Raw genomic sequence first — 20,918 nt, forward strand, 5'->3', positions numbered from 1 at the left:
GGGACGTGGGCTTTGTTTCGTCCTATTCCGAGAATATTTCCTGTGTAGGATTTATGAAACCAAAAATAGCAGAAAACAGGAACTGGCGCTTCGGCATCTTGTTAATAGGTTAGTACCGGAAAATGCATCAAAATGATGTAAAGTGTATATAAAACATGTGAGTATTGTCATAAAACTAGCATGGAACATAAGAAATTATAGATACGTTTGAGACATATCAGGGCTCCACCGTGGTAGAGCATAGTCCTTCCCGAGACGCCACACCGTGTCCCTCAACGGGGCGGAAAAATCCCACACCCATTCTTACTATGGCATCTTGAGGTATTTCATCACCTGCACAAACATCAACTTGCCCCACTTGGGAGCCATCATTTTCTTCGAACTTCACACTACAAGATTCAATGATAATCCCGAAGGATACATCAAAGACTCTATAAGTGTGAGATTCGGCACCGTAACCAACAAATATACCCTCCAAAGCTTTCGGAGCAAATTTAGATAAACGAACTCCTTTGATTTTATAGAAACACTTACAACCGAACACCTTGAAGTATGAGATATTAGGCTTGTTGCCGGTGAGTATTTCATATGGAGTCTTGTTCAAGCCCTTGCGGAGATAGAGCCGGTTAGAAGAATGACAAGCAGTGGAGATAGCTTCGGCCCAAAAGTTATAGCGGGATTTGTATTCCGCCATCATAGACCTTGCCATATCCAAGAGAGTCCGGTTCTTCCTCTCCGCAACACCATTCTGTTGAGGGGTGTATGCAGCGGAATATTGATGTCTTATCCCCTCATCACTAAGAAAATCATTGAGTGTGTAGTTCTTGAACTCGGAGCCGTTGTGACTTCTTATTGCCATAATGAGGAGATTGTGTTGGCGTTGCACCTCGGTAGCAAAGTCAATGAAGATTTGTTGAGTCTCATTTTTCTTCTTGAGAAAGTAGACCCAAGTGCATCTTGAATAGTCATCAACAATTACCAAGCAATATTTCTTCGCACCAAGACTTGCATAATAGGTGGGACCAAAGAGATCCACATGAAGGAGCTCCAAGATCCTCTTGGAAGAGATGATAGTCTTGCTTGGGTGCGGAGAGTCATGCATTTTGCCTTCAACACAAGCCCTACAAACACGATCTTTGGCAAAAGAACCATTTTCCATTAGTTTCACAATATGGTTCCCCTTGTGAAGACTTTACAAAGTTCTCATGTTGACATGGGCCAAGCGGCGATGCCACAACCAACCCACATCCGCCTTTCCGAATAGGCACATCGCACTTGAAGTGGTGGTCCCCGAAAAGTCCACCACATACAAGTTATGTTCGCGATACCCAACGAAAGCGACTTTTAGAGTCTTGCTCCACAAGAGGACCACAATATCATTATCAATAAAGACGGCGAAACCCATCTTGCCAAGGGCGGAAACGGAAAGCAAATTGTAACCAAGGGTTTTGACAAGCATGACATCCACAAGAGTAATGTTGTGTGCAACCACAACCTTGCCAAAACCCATTACCTCGGATGTAGAATTATCGCCAAAGGAGACGGTGATATTATTTATATTGGGCCTCAACTCCTTGATGAGGTTCTTGCCGCCGGTCATTGATACGTCTCCGACGTATCGATAATTTCTTATGTTCCATGCCACATTATTGATGATATCTACATGTTTTATGCACACTTTATGTCATATTCGTGCATTTTCACGGAACTAACCTATTAACAAGATGCCGAAGAGCCGATTCTTGTTTTACTGCTGTTTTTGGTTTCGGAAATCCTAGTAACGAAATATTCTCGGAATTGGACGAAATCAACGCCCGGGGTCCTATTTTGCCACGAAGCTTCGGAAGACCGAAGAGGAGTCGAAGTGGGGCCACGAGGGGCCGCCACCATAGGGCGGCGCGGCCCGGGCCACGGCCGCGCCGACCTATGGTGTGGGGCCCTCGTGTGGCCCCCCACGTTGCCCTTCCGCCTACTTAAAGCCTCCGTCGCGAAAACCCCGGTACCGAGAACCACGATACGGAAAACCTTCCGAGAGACGCCGCCACCGCCAATCCCATCTCGGGGGATTACGGAGATCTCCTCCGGCACCCTCGCCGGAGAGGGGATTCATCTCCCGGAGGACTCTTCACCACCATGGTCGCCTCCGGAGTGATGAGTGAGTAGTTCACCCCTGGACTATGGGTCCATAGCGATAGCTAGATGGTTGTCTTCTCCTCATTGTGCTTCATTGTTGGATCTTGTGAGCTGCCTAACATGATCAAGATCATCTATCCGTAATACTATATGTTGTGTTTGTCGGGATCCGATGGATAGAGAATACCATGTTATGTTAATTATCAAGTTATTACCTATGTGTTGTTTATGATCTTGCATGCTCTCCGTTATTAGTAGAGCTCGGCCAAGTTTTTGCTCTTAACTCCAAGAGGGAGTATTTATGCTCGATAGTGGGTTCATGCCTCCATTGATATCCGGGACGGTGACGGAAAGTTCTAAGGTTGTGGAGTGCTTGTTGCCACTAGGGATAAAACATTGATGCTATGTCTAAGGATGTAGTTGTTGATTACATTACGCACCATACTTAATGCAATTGTCTGTTGCTTTGCAACTTAATACTGGAAGGGGTTCGGATGATAACCTGAAGGTGGACTTTTTAGGCATAGATGCAGTTGGATGACGGTCTATGTACTTTGTCGTAATGCCCAATTAAATCTCACTATATTTATCATGACATGTATGTGCATTGTTATGCCCTCTCTATTTGTCAATTGCCCGACTGTAATTTGTTCACCCAACATGCTTTTATCTTATGGGAGAGACACCTCTAGTGAACTGTGGACCCCGGTCCATTCTTTTATACTTGAAATACAAATCTGTCTGCAATACTTGTTCTTTACTCGTTTTCTTGCAAACAATCATCTTCCACACAATACGGTTAACCCTTTGTTACAGCAAGACGGTGAGATTGATAACCTCACTCTGTTTCGTTGGGAGCAAAGTACTTTGGTTGTGTTGTGCGGGTTCCACGTTGGCGCCGGAATCTCCGGTGTTGCGCCGCACTACATCCCGCCGCCATCAACCTTCAACGTGCTTCTTGACTCCTACTGGTTCGATTAAACCTTGGTTTCTTACTGAGGGAAACTTGCCGATGTGCGCATCACACATTCCTCTTGGGGTTCCCAACGGACGTGTCAATTACACGCATCAGTCATATGACTTGTACATCCACTATCAAGTACCCATTTTGAACATCCAGCGGCATAGTCCTACATGAGATCAATTCTTGGATTTAGGTGCCCATTTCTCAATGGGTCTTGTTTTGTTAGCAACAAGGGTCTTTGGGACCCAAATAGACCAAGCAACATAACCATCATATGGGCCAACATATTTAGCATAAACATCACCATAATAATCTTTAAATAGAACATAGTGAGGGTTAGCATTTCCCGCATCATCATAATTAATGGTTTTGCCCTTAGGAGCTTCACCATTAGTGATATCTTTCTTCTTCTCTTGTGCGGGCTTGGCCTTTTGCTTGTTTGCCTTCTTTGCCTTGGCATTATAACCAAGGCCCTCCTTCCCATTGTTTGATCTTTGCTTACTCAAAAGATCATCCAAAGAAAGTTTACTTGGGGGAGAGGAGGCCTTAGCAAGTTCATCCTTCAACCTAGCATTTTCCTCAATAATATTTGCATGATCACATGAGGGGGTAGAGGAACTAGGCACATCATATGAAGCAAGCCTAATTTGAAGTTGCTCATTAGACTTGGATAGGAGAGTGAATTCACTCTTCAAAGCTTTGTGAGCTTTGTCTAGTTCATCTAGATCCTTCACAAGTTTCTCATGATCAACACCAAATTGGGCATTTTCCTTTTTAAGCACTTTAGTCTTAGCCCTAGCAAGATCTCTAGCTTTGATGAGTTTGTTAATTTTATCTTGAGGCTCTTCAAGAGTTTCTAGCCTCTCTTCAAGAGAAGCTATAGTTTCTTGACTTTCATCAAGAGCATTTTTAAGAGCATGAATTTCAAGAGAGTCTTCTCTCTCTATTTGACATTTTTTTCTCAAGAGTATCATTTAGTTGAGCTATACGAACCATGATATTTGAAACATGCTTTTTAGTGTTACCTTGTAAGTTAAGAATGAACTCATAAAAATCAAGCATTTCTTGTTTCACTTTTAAACTAGCATGGTTAACCCCTAGATCATTTGATATGTTAGGCATAGAGGGGTTAGGAGATGATACCTCGGAGGATTTAGCCATGATGCAACTTTCTTCCTCCACATGAATGACTTCATTGGGGGATTCATTTGGTGATGAAGAGTTGGTGGAGAGGGAGGCAAGAGCAACCAATCCGTTTGAAGCATCATCTTCTTCATCATCAACATCATCATCTCCGGAGGAATATTCTTCTTGAGTTGATAGCACAATAGACGTGTCCAAGGTGGACCTTGTCATGAAGCAATGTGCATTCTTGATAGGAGAATTCTCATTGGGGGATTCAAAGAGAGATGAAGAGGGAATGTTGGTAGTGACAATGGCGGCCACTTCCTTTGAACTTTCTTCTTCTTCATCATTACTAGAACTTTCAACTTCATCGGAAGAATATTCTTCCCTAGTCACTAGCACAATCCTTGAGGGCCTCTTGCCCTTCTTGCTCTTGTTGTAGAATTTCTTGTTGGGGGCCTTTGAATATTTGCCCTTTGAGTCTTTGCTCTTGTCCTTGGGAATGAGCCTTCCACCATGAGTCTCCCTATTCTCATAGGGGCATTCGGCGATGAAATGGCGCTTGTCATCACAGTTGTAGCATGATCTTGTTCTTGGACCAAAGCTAGTGAACCCACTTTTGTTGTTTCTCTTGATGTTGTCTTCCTTGGCCTTGGAAGGATCAACCCAAAAGGATTTTGCATGGAAGGCCATGTGATCATTGTAGTGGAGTTCCAAGTCTTCCGGATAGGACATACTCCAAGATGCCCTATATTGTTCTTGAGGGATCACTTCTTCTACGGAATTGACCGTCAAGGCAAGATTGTTCCCTTTTGACATACCAATGGCACGATTGCGAGAATCATGTGAGTTTTGCTCGAGCACCTTGAGGGCTTGCATCTCGTGCACCGCTTGTTGAGAGGTGAGAGAGGCAAATAATTCTCTCCCAACAAGAGTCTTGACATCAATGGGTTCAAACGGCATCACGCAATCGATGTACTTATCCTTAATCCAAGAGTCATTGATGTGAGTGGCACCCACATAGCGGAAAGCATCGGCAACGGTGAGAAGTCTTCCATACATGGCTTCATGATCTTCATCCGGTAGCCTCATGAATCCTTCGGCTTGATTCCGAAGAGAATTGTACTTGTTCCTTCTCATGCTATCACTTCCAATGCAACTAGCGGCCAAACCATCCCAAGCTTCCTTGGCGGTGGTGAAATTCCGAACACGAGACAATTCCTTTGTCCCCACACTAGTTTGAATCATGTGCAAGGCGGTGTCATTGAGTTGACTATCAACCGTTTCTCTTCAAGTTAACTTGTAGGGGTTGTAGGGCTTGAAGCCTTCCATGATGATTCTCCAAAGTTCATTGGAGGCACTGCGAACATGAGAACGGAACTCAAATTTCCAAGTATCGAAATCTTTAACATTAAACTTAGGTGGGTCGCCCCTAATGTTTATATGAGGATGGGGAACCGGGATATCGGGAGATAGAAAGGCGGAGCCACTCGATTGTAGCTAACACCTCCACTAGTTCCCGTAGGAGAAGTAACGGGGGGTTGATAGTGTTTAAGTTATCACCATCCAAGGGATTGATAGAGAGGGGTGATGTCGAAGCATCTCCCCCTTCTAACGCACCCTTGTCCTTTTCCTCTATGGCGGGAGCCATGGGAGGGACCGGAGTCAAAAGCTCGGAAATCATTTTTCTCATGCTTTCCATTTGAGCTTCCATGGAGGACCTCAACGAATTGAGATCATCCATGGAGATCATCTTAGCGGCCCCTTCCGCAGGCTCTTCGTCCGGCATACTCTTAGGCGGTTAAGCCCGAAATAAGAGCCGAGGCTCTGATACCAATTGAAAGGATCGTATGCCGCACCTAGAGGGGGGGTGAATAGGTGCTAACCAATTTTTAGTTCTTTTTCAATTTAGGCTTGACACAAAGGTAAATTCTGTAGATATGCAACTATGTGAATTTACCTATATGACAAGGTCAACGACAAAGCAAGATATAGCAAAGCAATATAGAGGAGATAAAGGATAGAGGTAACCGAGAGTGGAGCACACGGAGACACGGAGTTGATTCCCGTAGTTCCCTTCCTTTGCAAGAAGGTACGTCTACGTTTGGAGGAGTGTGGTCGCTACGAAAGCCAGACCAACAGTCACGAAGACTTCACTCAGGTCTCCTGTGAGCAACGCCACGAAGGCCTAGCCCACTTCCACTAAGGGATTTCCTCGAGGCGGAAACCGGGCCTTTACAAAGTTCTTGGGGCACACATCCACAACCAAATTGGAGGCTCCCAAATTTGTAACAACACAACAATCAACAACAATACATCAACAACAAACAACTAGGGATCCAAAGAGGAACACTAGCAAGAGGGCCCTCAAGCATATGAGGGGAAATGTAAATCGCTTCGGTGAGGATGTAGATCGGTGTCTTCTCCTTCGAATCTCCAAAGATCAAGAGCTTTGGTTGGGTGAGGGAGGAGATCTTGCAAATCTTGTGTTCTTGAGGTGGCTCTAATGGTGGTGAAGCTTGGTAGATTTTTGTGCAATGATTGAGCAACTTGTCCCATTGGAGAAGAGAGCTATTTATATGAGTGGAGCTCTCAGATCTGACCATTGAGGACGTTTTTCAGTAACACCGGAAGTTCCGGCCAGGAGGGCCGGAAGTTCCGGCTGGCACCGGAAGTTCCGGCCATGAGGACCGGAAGTTTCGGCAGGATTCTTTTGCATCAGACGAGCAGGCAGATTGAGTTTGGGCGGAACTAGGGCGGAACTTCCGGTCGCCGGAAGTTCCGGCCAAGTTCCGGAAATTCAGAAAAACCATACTGGACATACTGAGCCACAATTGCGATGTTTCCGGAACTTCCGGCCAGCTTTCAAAAGCTTCAATGTGAACGGCTCAGAGAAGCCTCTGCTTGGAGCATCTGGGCGGAAGTTCCGCCAGCTGGGGCCGGAACTTCTGCCGGAAGTGAAAAAACTGCAGAATCTTCAGAACAGACATATCATACCACCAGCCATGTATATATAATAAAATCTTGTACCTGTCTAGATCAACATACATAAATATATACCTAGTGTTGACATCAAACACACAAAACCCAAAAGGGCGGGAAATGTTCTTTCAACGGGACTTGAAGCCGTGTGTCATTGATGGTGGCACATAAGACCAATTATCGGCCGCCGGACCTGGCGCGGCCTCTGAAGACGAAGCATGTCATTGATGGCGGCCGCAGAAGGTTGCGGCACGCGCAGGCACCGGAGGCGCCGAAGCGTTGCAGCCTAACACCCACTGCTAGGCGGGGCCGTAGCGACAAGGCGCGGACGCAGCGCAGACGCATCAGCGCAAATTTGAGCCACGTTAGCCTCCCCGTGAGCAGCCCAGTCAATTTGCATCTAGCCGGACCGCTGGGCTGCCCTTAGGTTCAGCTTGAGAGTTGAACACCTAACATGTCGAGGGACCGATCTACCCTGCACGGCTCAATCTGGAGAGAAATGGGACGATGCTTGTGATCAGTTCAAGTTTATCGCAGAAGCATGTTCATGGTGGAAATAGAGCAACAGTCTAAATGAGTCGTTTTCCAGAATGGACACATGGTTTCGCCTCTCAGCCAAGGCGCGTACAGCGTCCTAAGGTTTAAAGAACATCCCCATAATACAGTGTGCAACAGCAGTATCTGGGCTCACACCCACAGCGCAATGATGTATTTGCAAAACACAAATCATGTTACCAACTTGGATCGTAGTATTGGATGATAAGTGTCAACGACAGTAACCAAGGATGATCATGGGTATCCATGGATTTTAACCATTACAACTTTATTCCGTTGATGTCCTGACTTTTCCTACTTTCGGATGGCAAAGGTTGCCCAGTCACATCTGCACTCAAATTTGGCCTAGTGAGGCGGTAGCACTAACATTGCAATTCTAGTTGTGGCATGTTTAAGGATGATCCCATCAAGAATAGGTATGTAAATTCAGCCAACCAGTTGGCAATATCTCCCATGATGCTATCTAGAAATTTGTTTGATGACTTCCAGATCAGAAACTTGGAAGATAAGCAGCAGAGTTATCTCTCTACCCATACGAAATTTGTCAACCAATCTCAGCCGGAGAGGCCGCCAGCTTGGGGGAGGGTGGTTGGATTTGCTCCATATGAACTAGCTGCATGATCAGAACCAGCCCTTCCTAATTCGAGCCCACGCGAGGGCAGCCACTACGGCACCTCCTAAATGAGCAGAAGCTGAACCCTGCCCCTGAAAATTTGAACAAGCATCAGTTAACCCTAAGACCAGGTAGGCACAGCAGGCAATTTGTGGTTTTCACAAATAATATTTTGAATAGAAGATCAACAAAGATATTTGGAGAAACAAGGAGATTTCCGATAGTGTGAGATATTTATGGGAATATATAGGTGACATTGCTTGACTGCCAGACTGAATATATCCCAATGGCAGACCAGACATTACCTTGAAGTACATGTGTTTCAATACAGAATAAAATGAATTTTATCGGCCAAAAAGATACAAATTATTCATCTGGGCATTTAGTACTATTCCAATCACCCTAGACGATTCAATACCAGTTTCATTTAAGACCAGAAATTGTGCGGCTAGGAAAACACAAGCACACAGAAAGTCAGTTCCTAAACTTCCAACTAACAGATAAACGAAAGGAGTGCCCACACAATCCTGTCAAAAACTCATGGCCGATGAGCATAAGCAACAGAGTGGCACAGATAAAATTAACTTATTACGCAAAGAGTAACAAACAGAAAGTTAATTAAAGTTATGTATACCTTGTTGACACTCAATAAATCAAGGCCAATCCAAGCAGCCCCCTGAAATGAATTTAGTTATGTTCTCATTTCCTATCACCCACATCCTTCACTGAAATTTATGAACAAAGTGAGAAGGTTCTCACCACTAAGGCAGCTGGAACAGGAAGGACAAAGTAAAGATAGATTAGTCCCTTTGGATTGAGAAAAATCTGAAGAAGCATAACGGCATTAACTGCACCACTCGCACCCTGGGTGGCATTGAATAAAAAGGGTCATATTAGTTTACTAAGCTCACTGAAGCCTATTGGTGGCTTCTAACAGTAACTTTTTTTTTTTTTTTTTGGAGAAGGCTTCTAACAGTAACTGACTAGGAATAACTTAGTAAAATATCATCTAGAGGCCTATTGGTGGTTTTATATTATGTTACCATAAATCACCATATCACCTCTGATTGACCCATTTACCTTCTAATTAATTATTTGTAGGTGTAAGATGATGAATAGATCGTTCGTTGGCAACATTTACTGGTTATATAGAGATAATATTGCTTGTTTCATTATCAATACAATAAGAAGTGAACTATTAGAACACGAAATCACATACAAGCCCAAACTGTCTTGATCTGTCCCACCCTACATAAACCTGCAAAAGTAGCATTGCTTGCTAAATTAGAAATAATATCATGAAACTTCAAACACAAATCTGAGTCGACGAATGGTTCTTGAACTGTCCCATCCTACATAAACATGGCCACAGTATGTTTACCTGTTTCCGCGGAGCTCTAAAAGCCTTTTCTATCAAGAAGAATGTGGATCCAACAAGTGCTCCAGCTACGTACAAATTCAACAGAAAAGAAGGACCAAACATGCTGGAAATCTGATGCAAAAAATGGAAGCAATCAGTATATGCAATGGAAGATAATAAATGGTCACAACAAAAACACAGGTAAGTATTCCCTGCTATTGATTCAAAGAAAAACAAAGCTCACTGAAGAACATGCAATACTCTTCGAAGGAAATAGTTAAGTACTATGTTATCTTTTCATTGCAATGGACAAACCTATAAGACATAGATGTACCGATAATGTAAGACACTATCTCATATTGAATCAGTTCTTGATTTAGGTCTAACGTGTTACCTACAAAAGCAGCATCCCACAACATTTCTGCATTGAGCCCTGATCGATACACAACTCTCGGATTGAATTCTCTAGACATACAAAATACCAACCGTAGCATTACTAGCATGTTGTTAAGTTAACGTGTGGGTGGAAGGGTGGGAGCAGACGTATAGCAGTTCATGTGTGGCATCTGCACAAAATTTTGTCATTTCTGGAGCTGCTCGTTTCGGTGCAGCTGATAATAGTGACACGCAAACCCCTGGTGGCGGTGGTACTAGTCCCTGATGCTTGTGGTGTCTGCGCTAGTTAGAGAAGTCTCGGACTAACGGGTCAGCCGATGGGAATGGAAGGTATTAGTGAAAGTGCATGGAGCGCCCATTGGCCACGTGTAATTTTGGTAATTAATGACAACCTCTACGGACTAATTGTTGTTTTGAGTTATATTTGTAGGATTTGTCCATAGGCAATTCTTGAACCATTTATTTGCGTCAAGGTTGAAAGGTGAAGAAGATCAAGCGATGGCCAAGATTTCTGCCCCAGAGGGAGGCGAAATCTCCACCCCACATAGGCTAGGAATCTCCAGGGTTATATTAGTTAGGGGGCTATAAAAGTTTCCCTTCTTCTCCATTTGCTGGTTGCTCTTGCACCACTCTCTCTCCTTCATTGTTGACCTTGAAGAGGTTGCCCTATCTCTTGATTTCTCCTATGATTCTTGCATCTTTTTAAGGGAAAAGACAGAGGAGATCTGGATCCACATTTCCACCCATCAATATCTTCTCTTAGTGAGGGGAACATATTGAATCTAGATCTTGGAGTCTTTTCTGGATTTCCTCCTTTGTTCTTCCTTTCTTATTTCCTATTAAGCGTGCGTAGCTTTGGTAGAATTTTGGAGTGAAGGACTTGAGCACTTGTGTTCTTGCCATTGCATTTGGTGCATCGGTTTGAGTTCTCTACGGAGATTCGGTGAAAGTTCGTCAACTATTACTCTCGGGTGCTTGCGCCTGGAGTTTGTTCCTCTTGGGTTCTTAGAACCCTACACGGCTTTGTGGCTTAGTGGCTTTGTGACCTTGGTGGTGATTACTCGGGAGCCTCCAATTGTTGTGGAGTTTGCCACAAGCTTGTGACGTTCGTGGCGATTACTTGGGAGCCTCCAATTAAGTTGCGGAGCTCGCTCCAAGCTTGTAAGGGTTTGGTAACCACCCTCAAGGGTCCCATAGTAGATCGAGGATTTCCCTTTGGTGGGAAGGCTCGAGGAGAATATGGTGAGCCATCGTGGTATCCGTGTTTCACAATTAAATGCTTGTTTTATTCCTCATTTGTTCAACCTCATTTCGTAAAAGTTTTTGAACAGCCTATTCATAGGCAGCATACCTTCCTTTCAGTTAGCCTATTGGATCCTACATTAATTTTGGCTGATCCTTGTTGTATTGTCTAGTGTAGATTTTCACCTCCGTACAGGGGTGCCTCAAATGTATTGTATAGTCATGACACTATGACACTTGTCCGTTTGAATCAACTCATTTTTATAACAGGATTGTCCAACAGGTGAATGGGTCAAACCGGACCACCTGCATCTTGATCCTCACTTTTCATGAGACATCACATAAAAGCTTGCTATCTAGTGTGAAGTCCCACAGAGTTAGACCCGGTTGAAGTGCCAAGAGCCCAAGAGTCAAATGATACACTCCCAATTCTGGTATTCCAGCACCAGTTATACACATGTGTTATATATACACTTAGTTCACTTCCAAAAACAATTATTATTTGATATAAAGGCTAAAATAAATGCTTTTCATAGGAGAAAATGATAATGGTATGGTAAAATTCAACGAGATCTATTCTTCTTATATTTTTTTAGAATGCAATGCAACCACTCGGACTCAACTGCGATGCTTGATCATTGCTTCCTAGGAATAGCGTGTACCAATTTCATCATGGTAGCTAATTTCAATAATATGTAACTTGAAAAATGATAGATAACTAGAGAAAAGAGAGGAAACAAAATATACTAGATCAAATTCACAACTGTCAAACATAATGTTATCACTCAATTCTACACGATCATGAGAATCCAACGCCTCAAAAATAAGTGGGTGATTCTGCACACTAACTTGAGATATAGAGGATATCTTATACTAATTGGAGGCCCGTTTCTAGGCTCCACTCATCCTACAAAAGACAAAACATCCGATCACTATCTTTCTTATCGTTATCAAATCACAGACTTTACATCCTTCCAGTCTAGTTGGACAGCCGTCCAACCAAACCATACATGTACCATGAAGGAATATGTATCGTGCAAGGGAAGTTGAACCGAAGAAAATGTGACATGATGATATGATATTTCCGTACTTTTAAACCAGGATACTACCTATCTGCTGTTCTGCCTTAGCAATCAATCCGTAGGCTATAGCCACAGTGGCAACGTGTTGTGGACTGATTGATTGGTACGGATCTGGCTTCCGTAGGAGTGGGCAACTGTGGCAGCTGCACATTGCAGTTCGTCGGTGCCCACGGACCACACAGGACGATCAGGGAGTGTTTTCCAGACCAGGATATGCTCGTGTATATGGAGAGTTGTATATATATAGTTAAGAATTGATTTTTTGGTTTAGTATAAAATTTATCTTAAAAATATTTTGTTATCACAGTATATATATAGGAGCATTATAGTTTGAAGCATACAATACATACAACTGTAGAAATTATAAGCCACAGAAAACATCTTTTGGTACACATTTCCTAAGAAGTAAAGGTGAAATCAACTTTTTAAAACTTTCAAAATCATAAATTTTGAACTAAAGTTACGAACTTACCTATTCAGAGTCATATGCTGAAGCAAACTATTACAGATATACTTAAACTTACATTATTCGAGATGCCTATCTGCTGTGGACAAAAAAGTGCATGTGCATGCTATGTTGCTAGGTTACGCAGAGATTAGAGATTTTATATAGAAGATCCTACATTATTTGAAAAAGGCAAAAGCAATAAGCCATTCTATTTATCCTATATTACTTGGTGAGTGTAACTGATAGAACATTGCATTGCGTGTGGATTCCAATTAGTTTGGTAAATATCTGGGCACCCACCAATTAAAAGGCACACACTAATAAGAAGAGAAACTACGCATGTATTATCGATGGAAGACAATTGCATATGTTCTAATCAAGTCTATCACTTAAAGATAACACATATGTACAACTCAATTCCAAACAATAGTACCACAAACTGTACATTCTTAGTGAAATGATTCTTATGATGGGCTGTAAAATTATATAGTTTTAAATCAGACACGAGAAGCCTTTATATATGCAAATTGCCTTCATTTCTACCTTAGGGATAACCAGTGCAATGTTTTCATAGTAGTGTTTCATAGATTTATTGTTCACATTTTACCTGTATTTCCAATAGTGAACTTATTGGTAATATAATTCCTTCTGCTATGTGGGTATAACCAATGCAAAGTCACCCATGCATTTCTAGATTTTATTTCTAAGAGTTATACAATACTTCCATATAAGTTGGTAAAATATAAATATATCATTCCTTTCTTCTGTGTAGGTATAACCAAAGCAAAGTCAGCAATGCATTTGTAGATTATTTCTAAGTCATATACAATACTTCCATATATGTTATATAACAACAATAGTTACCCCATTGATTGAGCATATTCCAATATGTACGTGCCTATGTGTCCACCAAAAAGAAAGAAAATCATATCCCATGTCACTTGATCAAATATTTATTTGCGTGCAGATTTCGGTTACACTAATCCGTGAAATCTTATGCCAGATAGACCACATACATGTCCAATTCATCACTGGTCATTGGGATATGAATATACAAGATGTTGCAGAATATGAATCATTGAATCTCCACAACCTTACTATCTCGATCAGGCACCACGATGTGAGTGCAACAATGCTTATAACTATACAACTGGAAAACCACGCAAATAGCTCTACAGACTTGAAAAAAAAAGTCTAATCAGAAAGTGAACAAATAAATATGACTACTCTAGACAATGGTTATAAACAAAGGAAGGCTACTGAAATTTTCAATAACACTCTTTTATAAATACTTGTAAGTGATTTCATTTCTAATTCTTACGGACTCTCGTGTACAATAAAGTTGACCCAGAACTTCTTTGTGAATTATTTTCAATTTCCCTAGCCCGTGCAGGCACAAGGGTTGAGACTAGTATTCTATCCAACGAAAGGGTGCCGTTCAGACAAGCATTTTATTAAACATACATTACTGAGAAAACTCTCAGGGCCGTGTCATTTTAAGTTCAATAAGACCATGATTTATCAGATCAGTGACATAGATAAGCTAATATCATATGTTTGGTTTGGGGAAGATAATATTGTGTTCACGCCATTATGGGGATTTTCACGAAAGTGTGAGCGAACATGGTTTACCACAGGGTGGTACACAGGGGAAACTAGGATTCTATTTCCATTATCACTCCTAAAACATACAAAGCCTTTTCTCAACAAAGCAAAAAACAGGCAGATGACTGAGGTTCTTACGCTTGAGCCGAAGAAGTAGAGACCAAGCATATTGCTGAAGAGGTGACCCGTGTCTGTGTGGCTGAAGGCGCTCGTGAGCACCGTGTGCAACCGCCCGCTCTTGAAATTTTCCAGAGAAACCTGCTCACCACAGAAATCATCATATCAAACTTCATCAACCACTTGCGAGATATTGAAGACGGTGCCATTTGATTGATCACTGACCGTGAAATGCCTCTCCATGAAACTCGGATCGGCCACCTGCCAGAGCATGTATACGGCCACATTTGCCCCGATAAGCGTGAGCACCACCTGGTCCGGTGATGGTAGCCAGCGCGCCCTTCCGGAGACACGAACACGAAAATGAGAAAACTACCCAAAAAAAAAATCCACCCTGTAATAAAGTCGTACCAGCCAGCAAAAATCTCACCAAGGTGCGCGGCGGAGGAATGCGGAGGACGAAGAGAGCAAGCCCGGGGACCTCCTCCGCTGCAGCGAGAAGAGATCGAGCGACCCGGCGGCAAGCCACCGCTTGGCAGCGGTCCGTACGGCCGCTGCGCTCGCTGGCAGGACCGTCCCGGCGCTGCCTGAGCTGCGCCACAGGAAGTGGGACAGCGGGGAGCGGGATGCGGCTGCCGGCGGGGAGGGGCAGTGGAGGAAGCGGCTGTGCGGGATGGGTGGGGCTCTGGGCTTTGGGGTAGCGCTGCGGAGGGCTTGCTGCGCGAGGAGGGTCTGGAATTGCGTCAGCCTCCTCCCCATCGCCATTTCTGCCTGCCTAGGAGCTCGCAAGGGCTCTCGTTGGCCGCCTCCGCGGCCGATTCTCACACCTCGGGCGGTAGCCGCCGCCGCCGCCGGTGGTCGTGGCGCGGTCCGGTGGGGTTTTTTTGTTGATCGATCGATTCCAGCTGCCGACTCGGGAGTGGGGAACGATGGGCAGATCGACACTGTCCGAAAACCGGCCCGCGACGCTTTGTTCTATGCGGGCCATCCATGAAGTTCGTACTGGGCTTACTGGGCCTACGTGTCTTTCAGAGTCCAACTGCGAATCGTACCTCGCTCTTTGGATTGGGCTGACGGGCCCATTAGACGCAGTTGCCGCATCCAACACGATTATACCCATCCCTAGACACGCCGTGCAGCCGCCGCAGCAAGGTTTCGAGGTCACCGAAGAGAGAGCTCCCGGCGGCGGCGGCGCGAAGCAGAGAGAGGCGAAGGAGAGAGATGTCGAAGCGGCAGGGTCCTCCGAAGCACCAGAACAGCTACGCGTGGAAGCCCAACCTCGGCCGGAAGATCAACGAGACCGTAAGCCCGTGTGACTCATCTCCTTTCGCTGGTCTTTTCTGCGGTTCCCGTCAGGCCTAACCCGTCGGAACCATCGCCGCTCTGCTATCGCAGGAGCCCGGAGGCAGGTTCCGTCCTCTGTCGGAGATCACCGGCGTCTGCCAGCGCTGCCGGGACCAAATCGACTGGAAGCGCAAGTATGGAGCTCTCCCCCTCAACTTATTGGTTCATCGGTTCTTTGGTTTTACCAACTAATAATGTTCCTCTGTTCGTCTCTTCTTTGCAGATACGGCAAGTACAAGGCAATTACTGAGCCCGCAAAATGGTACCTTTCTTGCCCCTTTCTGTTTAGCGCGTGTCTAGGAAAGATGGAAGAGGGGATGTTCATGGTTTCCTTTAATTTTTGCAGCCAGAAGTGCAGTAAACGGAACGTCCGGCAGGCGTACCACAACGTATGCACAGGTGAATTTCGGCTGCTCCGTGGTGTCTTCCGTTGCTGTTGCACCATTTGATTGTCGCTGATCCGTGCTGTCTTGGCTCTCTGCAGGTTGCTCCAAGGAGCTTGGGATATGTGCCAAGTGCTGCACTTCTGTTAAGCAGCTTATCGGAAGGTGATCCCTGCTATTTCATTTTGTTGGTATACTAGTACCGGCGTAGCTACATCATATCTGGAATTCGAAACGTGTGTTTTTGTATTTTACTTATGTAATGATTCTGTGTTGTCCTATAGGGATGCTGAGGAAGTGGACAATGAGCGCAAAGAGCTAGAGGAGGTTTGATTGTTCTGTATTAGAAGGGATTGTTGTGAACCTTGAGAAATCGTTTATTTTGTGCTGACCAGTGAATTATTTTGTAGGCCATGAGATTTGCTAGGGAGAGGGAACGGCGCACGCTACTTCGCCTTGTGAGCACCTGCTATACATTTTTCCTTGCTGAATAATTAATTTTTGTGCCCGGACCTTGCGCTGCTGTGTATGCTTCTCCTTGGTGATAGGTCTAAAATGACCTAAGGGACCCATATGTCTAAATAGAGAAAGGAACAAGTCCATTGTAATTCCCTCTACTCTTCCTGAAATTTAGACTATTGGAAAACTTGAGGAGGGGAGAAAACAGTTCTTAATCCACCTCTGGGACCAAAAGTAAAAGGCTCCGTCCCTCAAGTTTGAGCCTAGCGCAGCAGAAAACCAATTCTAGTTTCTCTATTTCCTAGCAAGTCTAGGAGAGTCCTATCTCAGATTCTCTGATCTTTAACGTCAATCGTGTTTTAACATAACTAGTCTCTTCGGTTGGAAAGAAGAATTTCATCTATTCATTGTGCCTGTTACACTAACTCTAAATATTTTTTTACTAAATCACATCTCCTATTTTGTAGTGTGACATTGTATCATTATTTAGGTAGTCATGTGTGAAGTTGGCTTTCAAGGCAGGCTTATATGCATAATTGTGTACTTGTTGAGATTCCGTGCACTTAAGTGTAGCACAAACCCTATTGCACAGTAATCAGAACAGTTCACAGTTACCGTATTCACTCATCATATGAGCATAATCACAAGAATCCCTCATGTGCCTTTGATTTGCCCTTTTTATATCATTTGGGATGCATTGGAGCTTTGGTCAAGTGAAATTATTGGCATTCTTAGATTTGGAATAGGTGCCTTGTGTTAGCAGTGATGGTTTCAACTAAATGAAAAATACACAGGATGTCATCTTGTTGTGGATGTTATGTACATGATTTGTTGGTTTCCAAGATGCTAGTGTCATTAGTATGAAAACTTGAAATAAAGCATGTGAGTTACCACTATTGGACTAGACCAAAGTGTCAAACTCTTCGCATAAATATTTCCATGTTTAATCAGTTGAGTATTTAAAACTTTACCATGAAGATGGAAATAGTTGAGCTATTTTAGATTGTAGGAATTTCTGACATGTGCTTGGCCTCACTGAAAACAAATTTCGTTTCCTAGACATTCTCTCTTCAAACTCCTGCACAGGTCCCGTCTATATAGCAATCTAAAGGCCCATTGTACCAATTCATTTGTTTCTGTTTGCTTTTTGTTTCTGTTGGGTTCAACAAATCATGACAACGTAATTGTAAGTTTTTCTAGTTGCTGTGTTTCAGATTTTGCATCCCTGTTAGGCCCTTAAGTTTTAAACACGTATCAAGAATTTGTACTTTGTAATTCATTATTACCAAACATGGAAATATAAACAACTGGTCGGAACTCAAAATTCTAGCAGGGTCTTCAAACAATTTGTCCGGTAATTATCTGTTAGAATACAATCCTTGAGGCATAAGCTTGTCTGCAACAAGAAAGTAAAAAATTATAACATGCTAATAGCCAACAATCGCGGCTGTTTTAATCCTGTTGTAGGTAGATTTTGTAGTTTAAACCTCACACAATCCTCTATGGGGTGCAGAAACATGTGCTATTAAGTTTCCAAAATTTTCACTTGTCCCGTTCTCCTGGATTTGCACAATTCTGCTGAATTTGCATCTGCTGTTGGAAATGAAAAATAAGTGCACCATTTGGTCTCTCCTGTGAGAACTGTTACTGATTTAACTTTTCGCAACAATCCTATTAGGTCCTAGATCAAATCATTTTTTACCTTAAGCGAACCACTTCAAACATGTATCTTACGGTGTCTATGAAACCAACCATTTCCTTCCTTTAAGTAACCAAAGGGTATAATGATCTAATATCATTGTAGGAACTTTGATTATAAATTCTCGAAAAAAGAACTTTGACTATACCCATGCTTAGGTTATTTGTCATATGTAGCATTACGAGATACAGTGTTGTAGTTACATTGAAAAGTAGTGTACTGTCCTCAATTTTAATAAAAAAGACATTGACGGAATATGCCATAGAATGGTTGGCATGAATCAAAATCCACCATACATGTGTTGTGCCATTCTTCTTTGGAATAGCAATGCTTAAGAATGTGCAAGTCGAATAAGATTCTAAACGGTCCTGTTGAACAACTGGTACTCTGATTCAATATCTCATTTTAATTTTATTACCGAGTTAAATCGTTACAACATTTTCCCTTCCGGGTTGGTAATTCCACAAGTATTCATTTGGTTAATATTTGCTTGCAGATGAACAAAAGCAAGGACGAGGAGAGCGGGCCATCGGTCCCAAAGGTTGCAGACCGAGATAGAGAAGGTGACCTTTTCCCTGTTGCATCTCTTGATGAATATGCAGAGCAAGCTATACAGAATGATGATTCTGATGAAGAAGAGCCGGATTTTGTAGAAGGTTAAGTTCACAAGGTTGGCACTGTAAAAGGATTTTAGTTTTGTGCGCAGACCCTCTTACCTGGTGTTCTAACTCACTGGTGAAGTTCCAATACTTATTTTATCAGATGTACTGTCGTTTATCAGATCTTCCGTTGATCAGGGTGTTACAGTTTTTACAAATTACAACGCCCCCCAGGAAATGCTTCTCCCAAGTGTAGGATTCTGAGGCTGTATTATATTGTTTTGTCTCCTGTTTAGCTGAAAAATCTTTTCTCATCGGATTCTTTTGGTTTCTCACCTGGGTGATCTTTTGTACTGTTTTTTCCTTCTTATGCCTATATCTACTCCCTCCGATCTAAAATGAGTGTAGATAGTAGATACATGAGTATACGACTAAATTGAAGTTGGTGGTGGCAATATGTTGGCCACGGTGTACATAGAACTTCAATAAGAAACGTAGACATCTACAAAATGGAGACGTGCATAGCCTGGGAATTGGGCTGAAAGGCGCACCCGTTTGCTATGAATCCCACTGGAATAGAAATCTTAATCTTACTCAGTTACGGAGTAATAGCCCGACTTAGCCTGAACCAGTTCCGGCAATAAATATACCGTGCTAGCTAGCTTAGCTTCAATTAATTAAGCTGCTTACCCGTGCTAGCAACTAATTAAGCTGCTTAGCAAGTCGACTTTCCACGGCGAGCCCCAACGTTTATCGGCGCTTATTACAATTAACAGGAAGAGGCATCGGGTATGCTTATTATCTTCTCCCATAGACATCCTTTAGTATTTAGCAACAATGTAACGGTCCCTCAGCTACATATTAGTTATTGTTGATTTGAATGCATATAGACATATTTTATAAATAGTTACATTCGAATCTGCGACAATTAATATGAAACATAGGAAGTACATGCCATGTGTAAATTAAATTTATCCAGCAATTCGGAATTTCCGAACAAGTAAAATTCCATGCAATCCTCACTAGCATGCATACATGCTCTATTCAACTCAAATAAACGAGCGCAGAGGGTACAACTTTGAATGTAAACGAAGTACTACCTCCGTCCTAGTTCATAGGGCTTACACGTATTTTTAGATCGTAAATTTGATCACGATATTAAAAGATATATATTACAAAATATATATCATTAGAAACCTTAGATGTTCTACTTTCTAATCATATAATTTTTGTATTGCACAATTGATATTATGTTAGCCTAATTGACAACCTAGAAATACGCGTAAGCCTTATGAACTAGGACCGAGGGAGTATAATGAAAACAACAAAGATTAATTAGGGTAGGGATACCCTAGTCAATAAACTTTCGGGCAAAATTTAGGTCGCACCGACAAAGGAGGAAATATAATGCAAAGGCAGAGCTCCTATCATTCCCTAGAAATCTAATTTTCTCAAAGCACACTTGAATTAGCGACACTCCTATATTAGCCTAGTTTTTTTTTTTTTTTTTTTTTTTTTTTTTTTGCGAATGAACAACTTTCATTCATCACTCATCAGGCTTACAATCATTTTGCAGACATTGAACTAGAAAAGTAGGGATATAATTAATCCAAAGACACCTACGCCGACTAGCCGAAGACTGCTTAGCACAAAGATGTGCTCCTTCATTCGCTTCACGCCCAATGTAGCCTAACTGGAAGGACTCCATGTTACTGCTCAGCTCTTCAATTTCTTGTAAAATCGACCAGATTTCCGACCTTCCTTGTCGGCGCTCGTTCCATAGTTTCACCACTACACTAGCATCAGTTTCAA

At 42.8% G+C, this 20,918-nt stretch overlaps 2 protein-coding genes across 3 annotated transcripts; one reads left to right on the forward strand and one right to left on the reverse strand.

The window, feature by feature from the left end:
• Positions 1 to 7,913: 7,913 nt before the first annotated feature.
• LOC124661960 (RHOMBOID-like protein 12, mitochondrial) lies at positions 7,914 to 15,470 on the reverse strand. 2 transcript variants are annotated; one of them, XM_047199849.1, is made up of 9 exons: positions 15,053 to 15,470; positions 14,848 to 14,962; positions 14,644 to 14,763; positions 9,754 to 9,864; positions 9,592 to 9,630; positions 9,132 to 9,236; positions 9,007 to 9,048; positions 8,368 to 8,464; positions 7,914 to 8,324 (listed from the first exon to the last, which is right to left on the reverse strand). In XM_047199849.1, the coding sequence occupies exons 1-8, from the start codon at positions 15,385 to 15,387 to the stop codon at positions 8,381 to 8,383; spliced, it is 951 nt and encodes a 316-aa protein (XP_047055805.1). In that variant the 5' UTR covers positions 15,388 to 15,470; the 3' UTR covers positions 7,914 to 8,324; positions 8,368 to 8,380. The 2 variants fall into 2 exon arrangements, with proteins under 2 accessions (XP_047055805.1, XP_047055804.1); XM_047199848.1 differs by having other exon boundaries at positions 7,914 to 8,464; positions 15,053 to 15,469.
• A 281-nt stretch (positions 15,471 to 15,751) lies between these two features.
• Positions 15,752 to 19,420, forward strand: LOC124661784 (uncharacterized protein C9orf85 homolog). Its single transcript, XM_047199670.1, has 8 exons — positions 15,752 to 15,924; positions 16,018 to 16,100; positions 16,190 to 16,228; positions 16,313 to 16,365; positions 16,451 to 16,514; positions 16,634 to 16,676; positions 16,760 to 16,807; positions 19,004 to 19,420. Exons 1-8 carry the CDS (start codon positions 15,844 to 15,846, stop codon positions 19,166 to 19,168), a joined length of 576 nt encoding a protein of 191 aa, XP_047055626.1. The 5' UTR covers positions 15,752 to 15,843; the 3' UTR covers positions 19,169 to 19,420.
• The last annotated feature ends 1,498 nt before the right edge of the window (positions 19,421 to 20,918 follow it).

The sequence above is a fragment of the Lolium rigidum genome, chromosome 6 (genome assembly GCF_022539505.1).
Source record: "Lolium rigidum isolate FL_2022 chromosome 6, APGP_CSIRO_Lrig_0.1, whole genome shotgun sequence".
Lineage (NCBI taxonomy): Eukaryota > Viridiplantae > Streptophyta > Magnoliopsida > Poales > Poaceae > Lolium > Lolium rigidum.

Excerpts from the sequence above, each read along its gene's own strand:
- LOC124661960 (XM_047199849.1), bottom strand. The coding sequence starts at position 15,387 with ATGGCGATGGGGAGGAGGCTGACGCAATTCCAGACCCTCCTCGCGCAG. Across the intron at positions 14,963-15,052 it reads TTCCTCCGCCGCGCACCTTG|GGCGCGCTGGCTACCATCAC; the intron begins GTGAGATTTTTG and ends TGTCTCCGGAAG. Across the intron at positions 8,465-9,006 it reads ATTTATTGAGTGTCAACAAG|GGGCAGGGTTCAGCTTCTGC; the intron begins GTATACATAACT and ends TCAAATTTTCAG.
- LOC124661784 (XM_047199670.1), top strand. The coding sequence starts at position 15,844 with ATGTCGAAGCGGCAGGGTCCTCCGAAGCACCAGAACAGCTACGCGTGG. Across the intron at positions 15,925-16,017 it reads GCCGGAAGATCAACGAGACC|GAGCCCGGAGGCAGGTTCCG; the intron begins GTAAGCCCGTGT and ends CTGCTATCGCAG. Across the intron at positions 16,515-16,633 it reads GTTAAGCAGCTTATCGGAAG|GGATGCTGAGGAAGTGGACA; the intron begins GTGATCCCTGCT and ends GTTGTCCTATAG.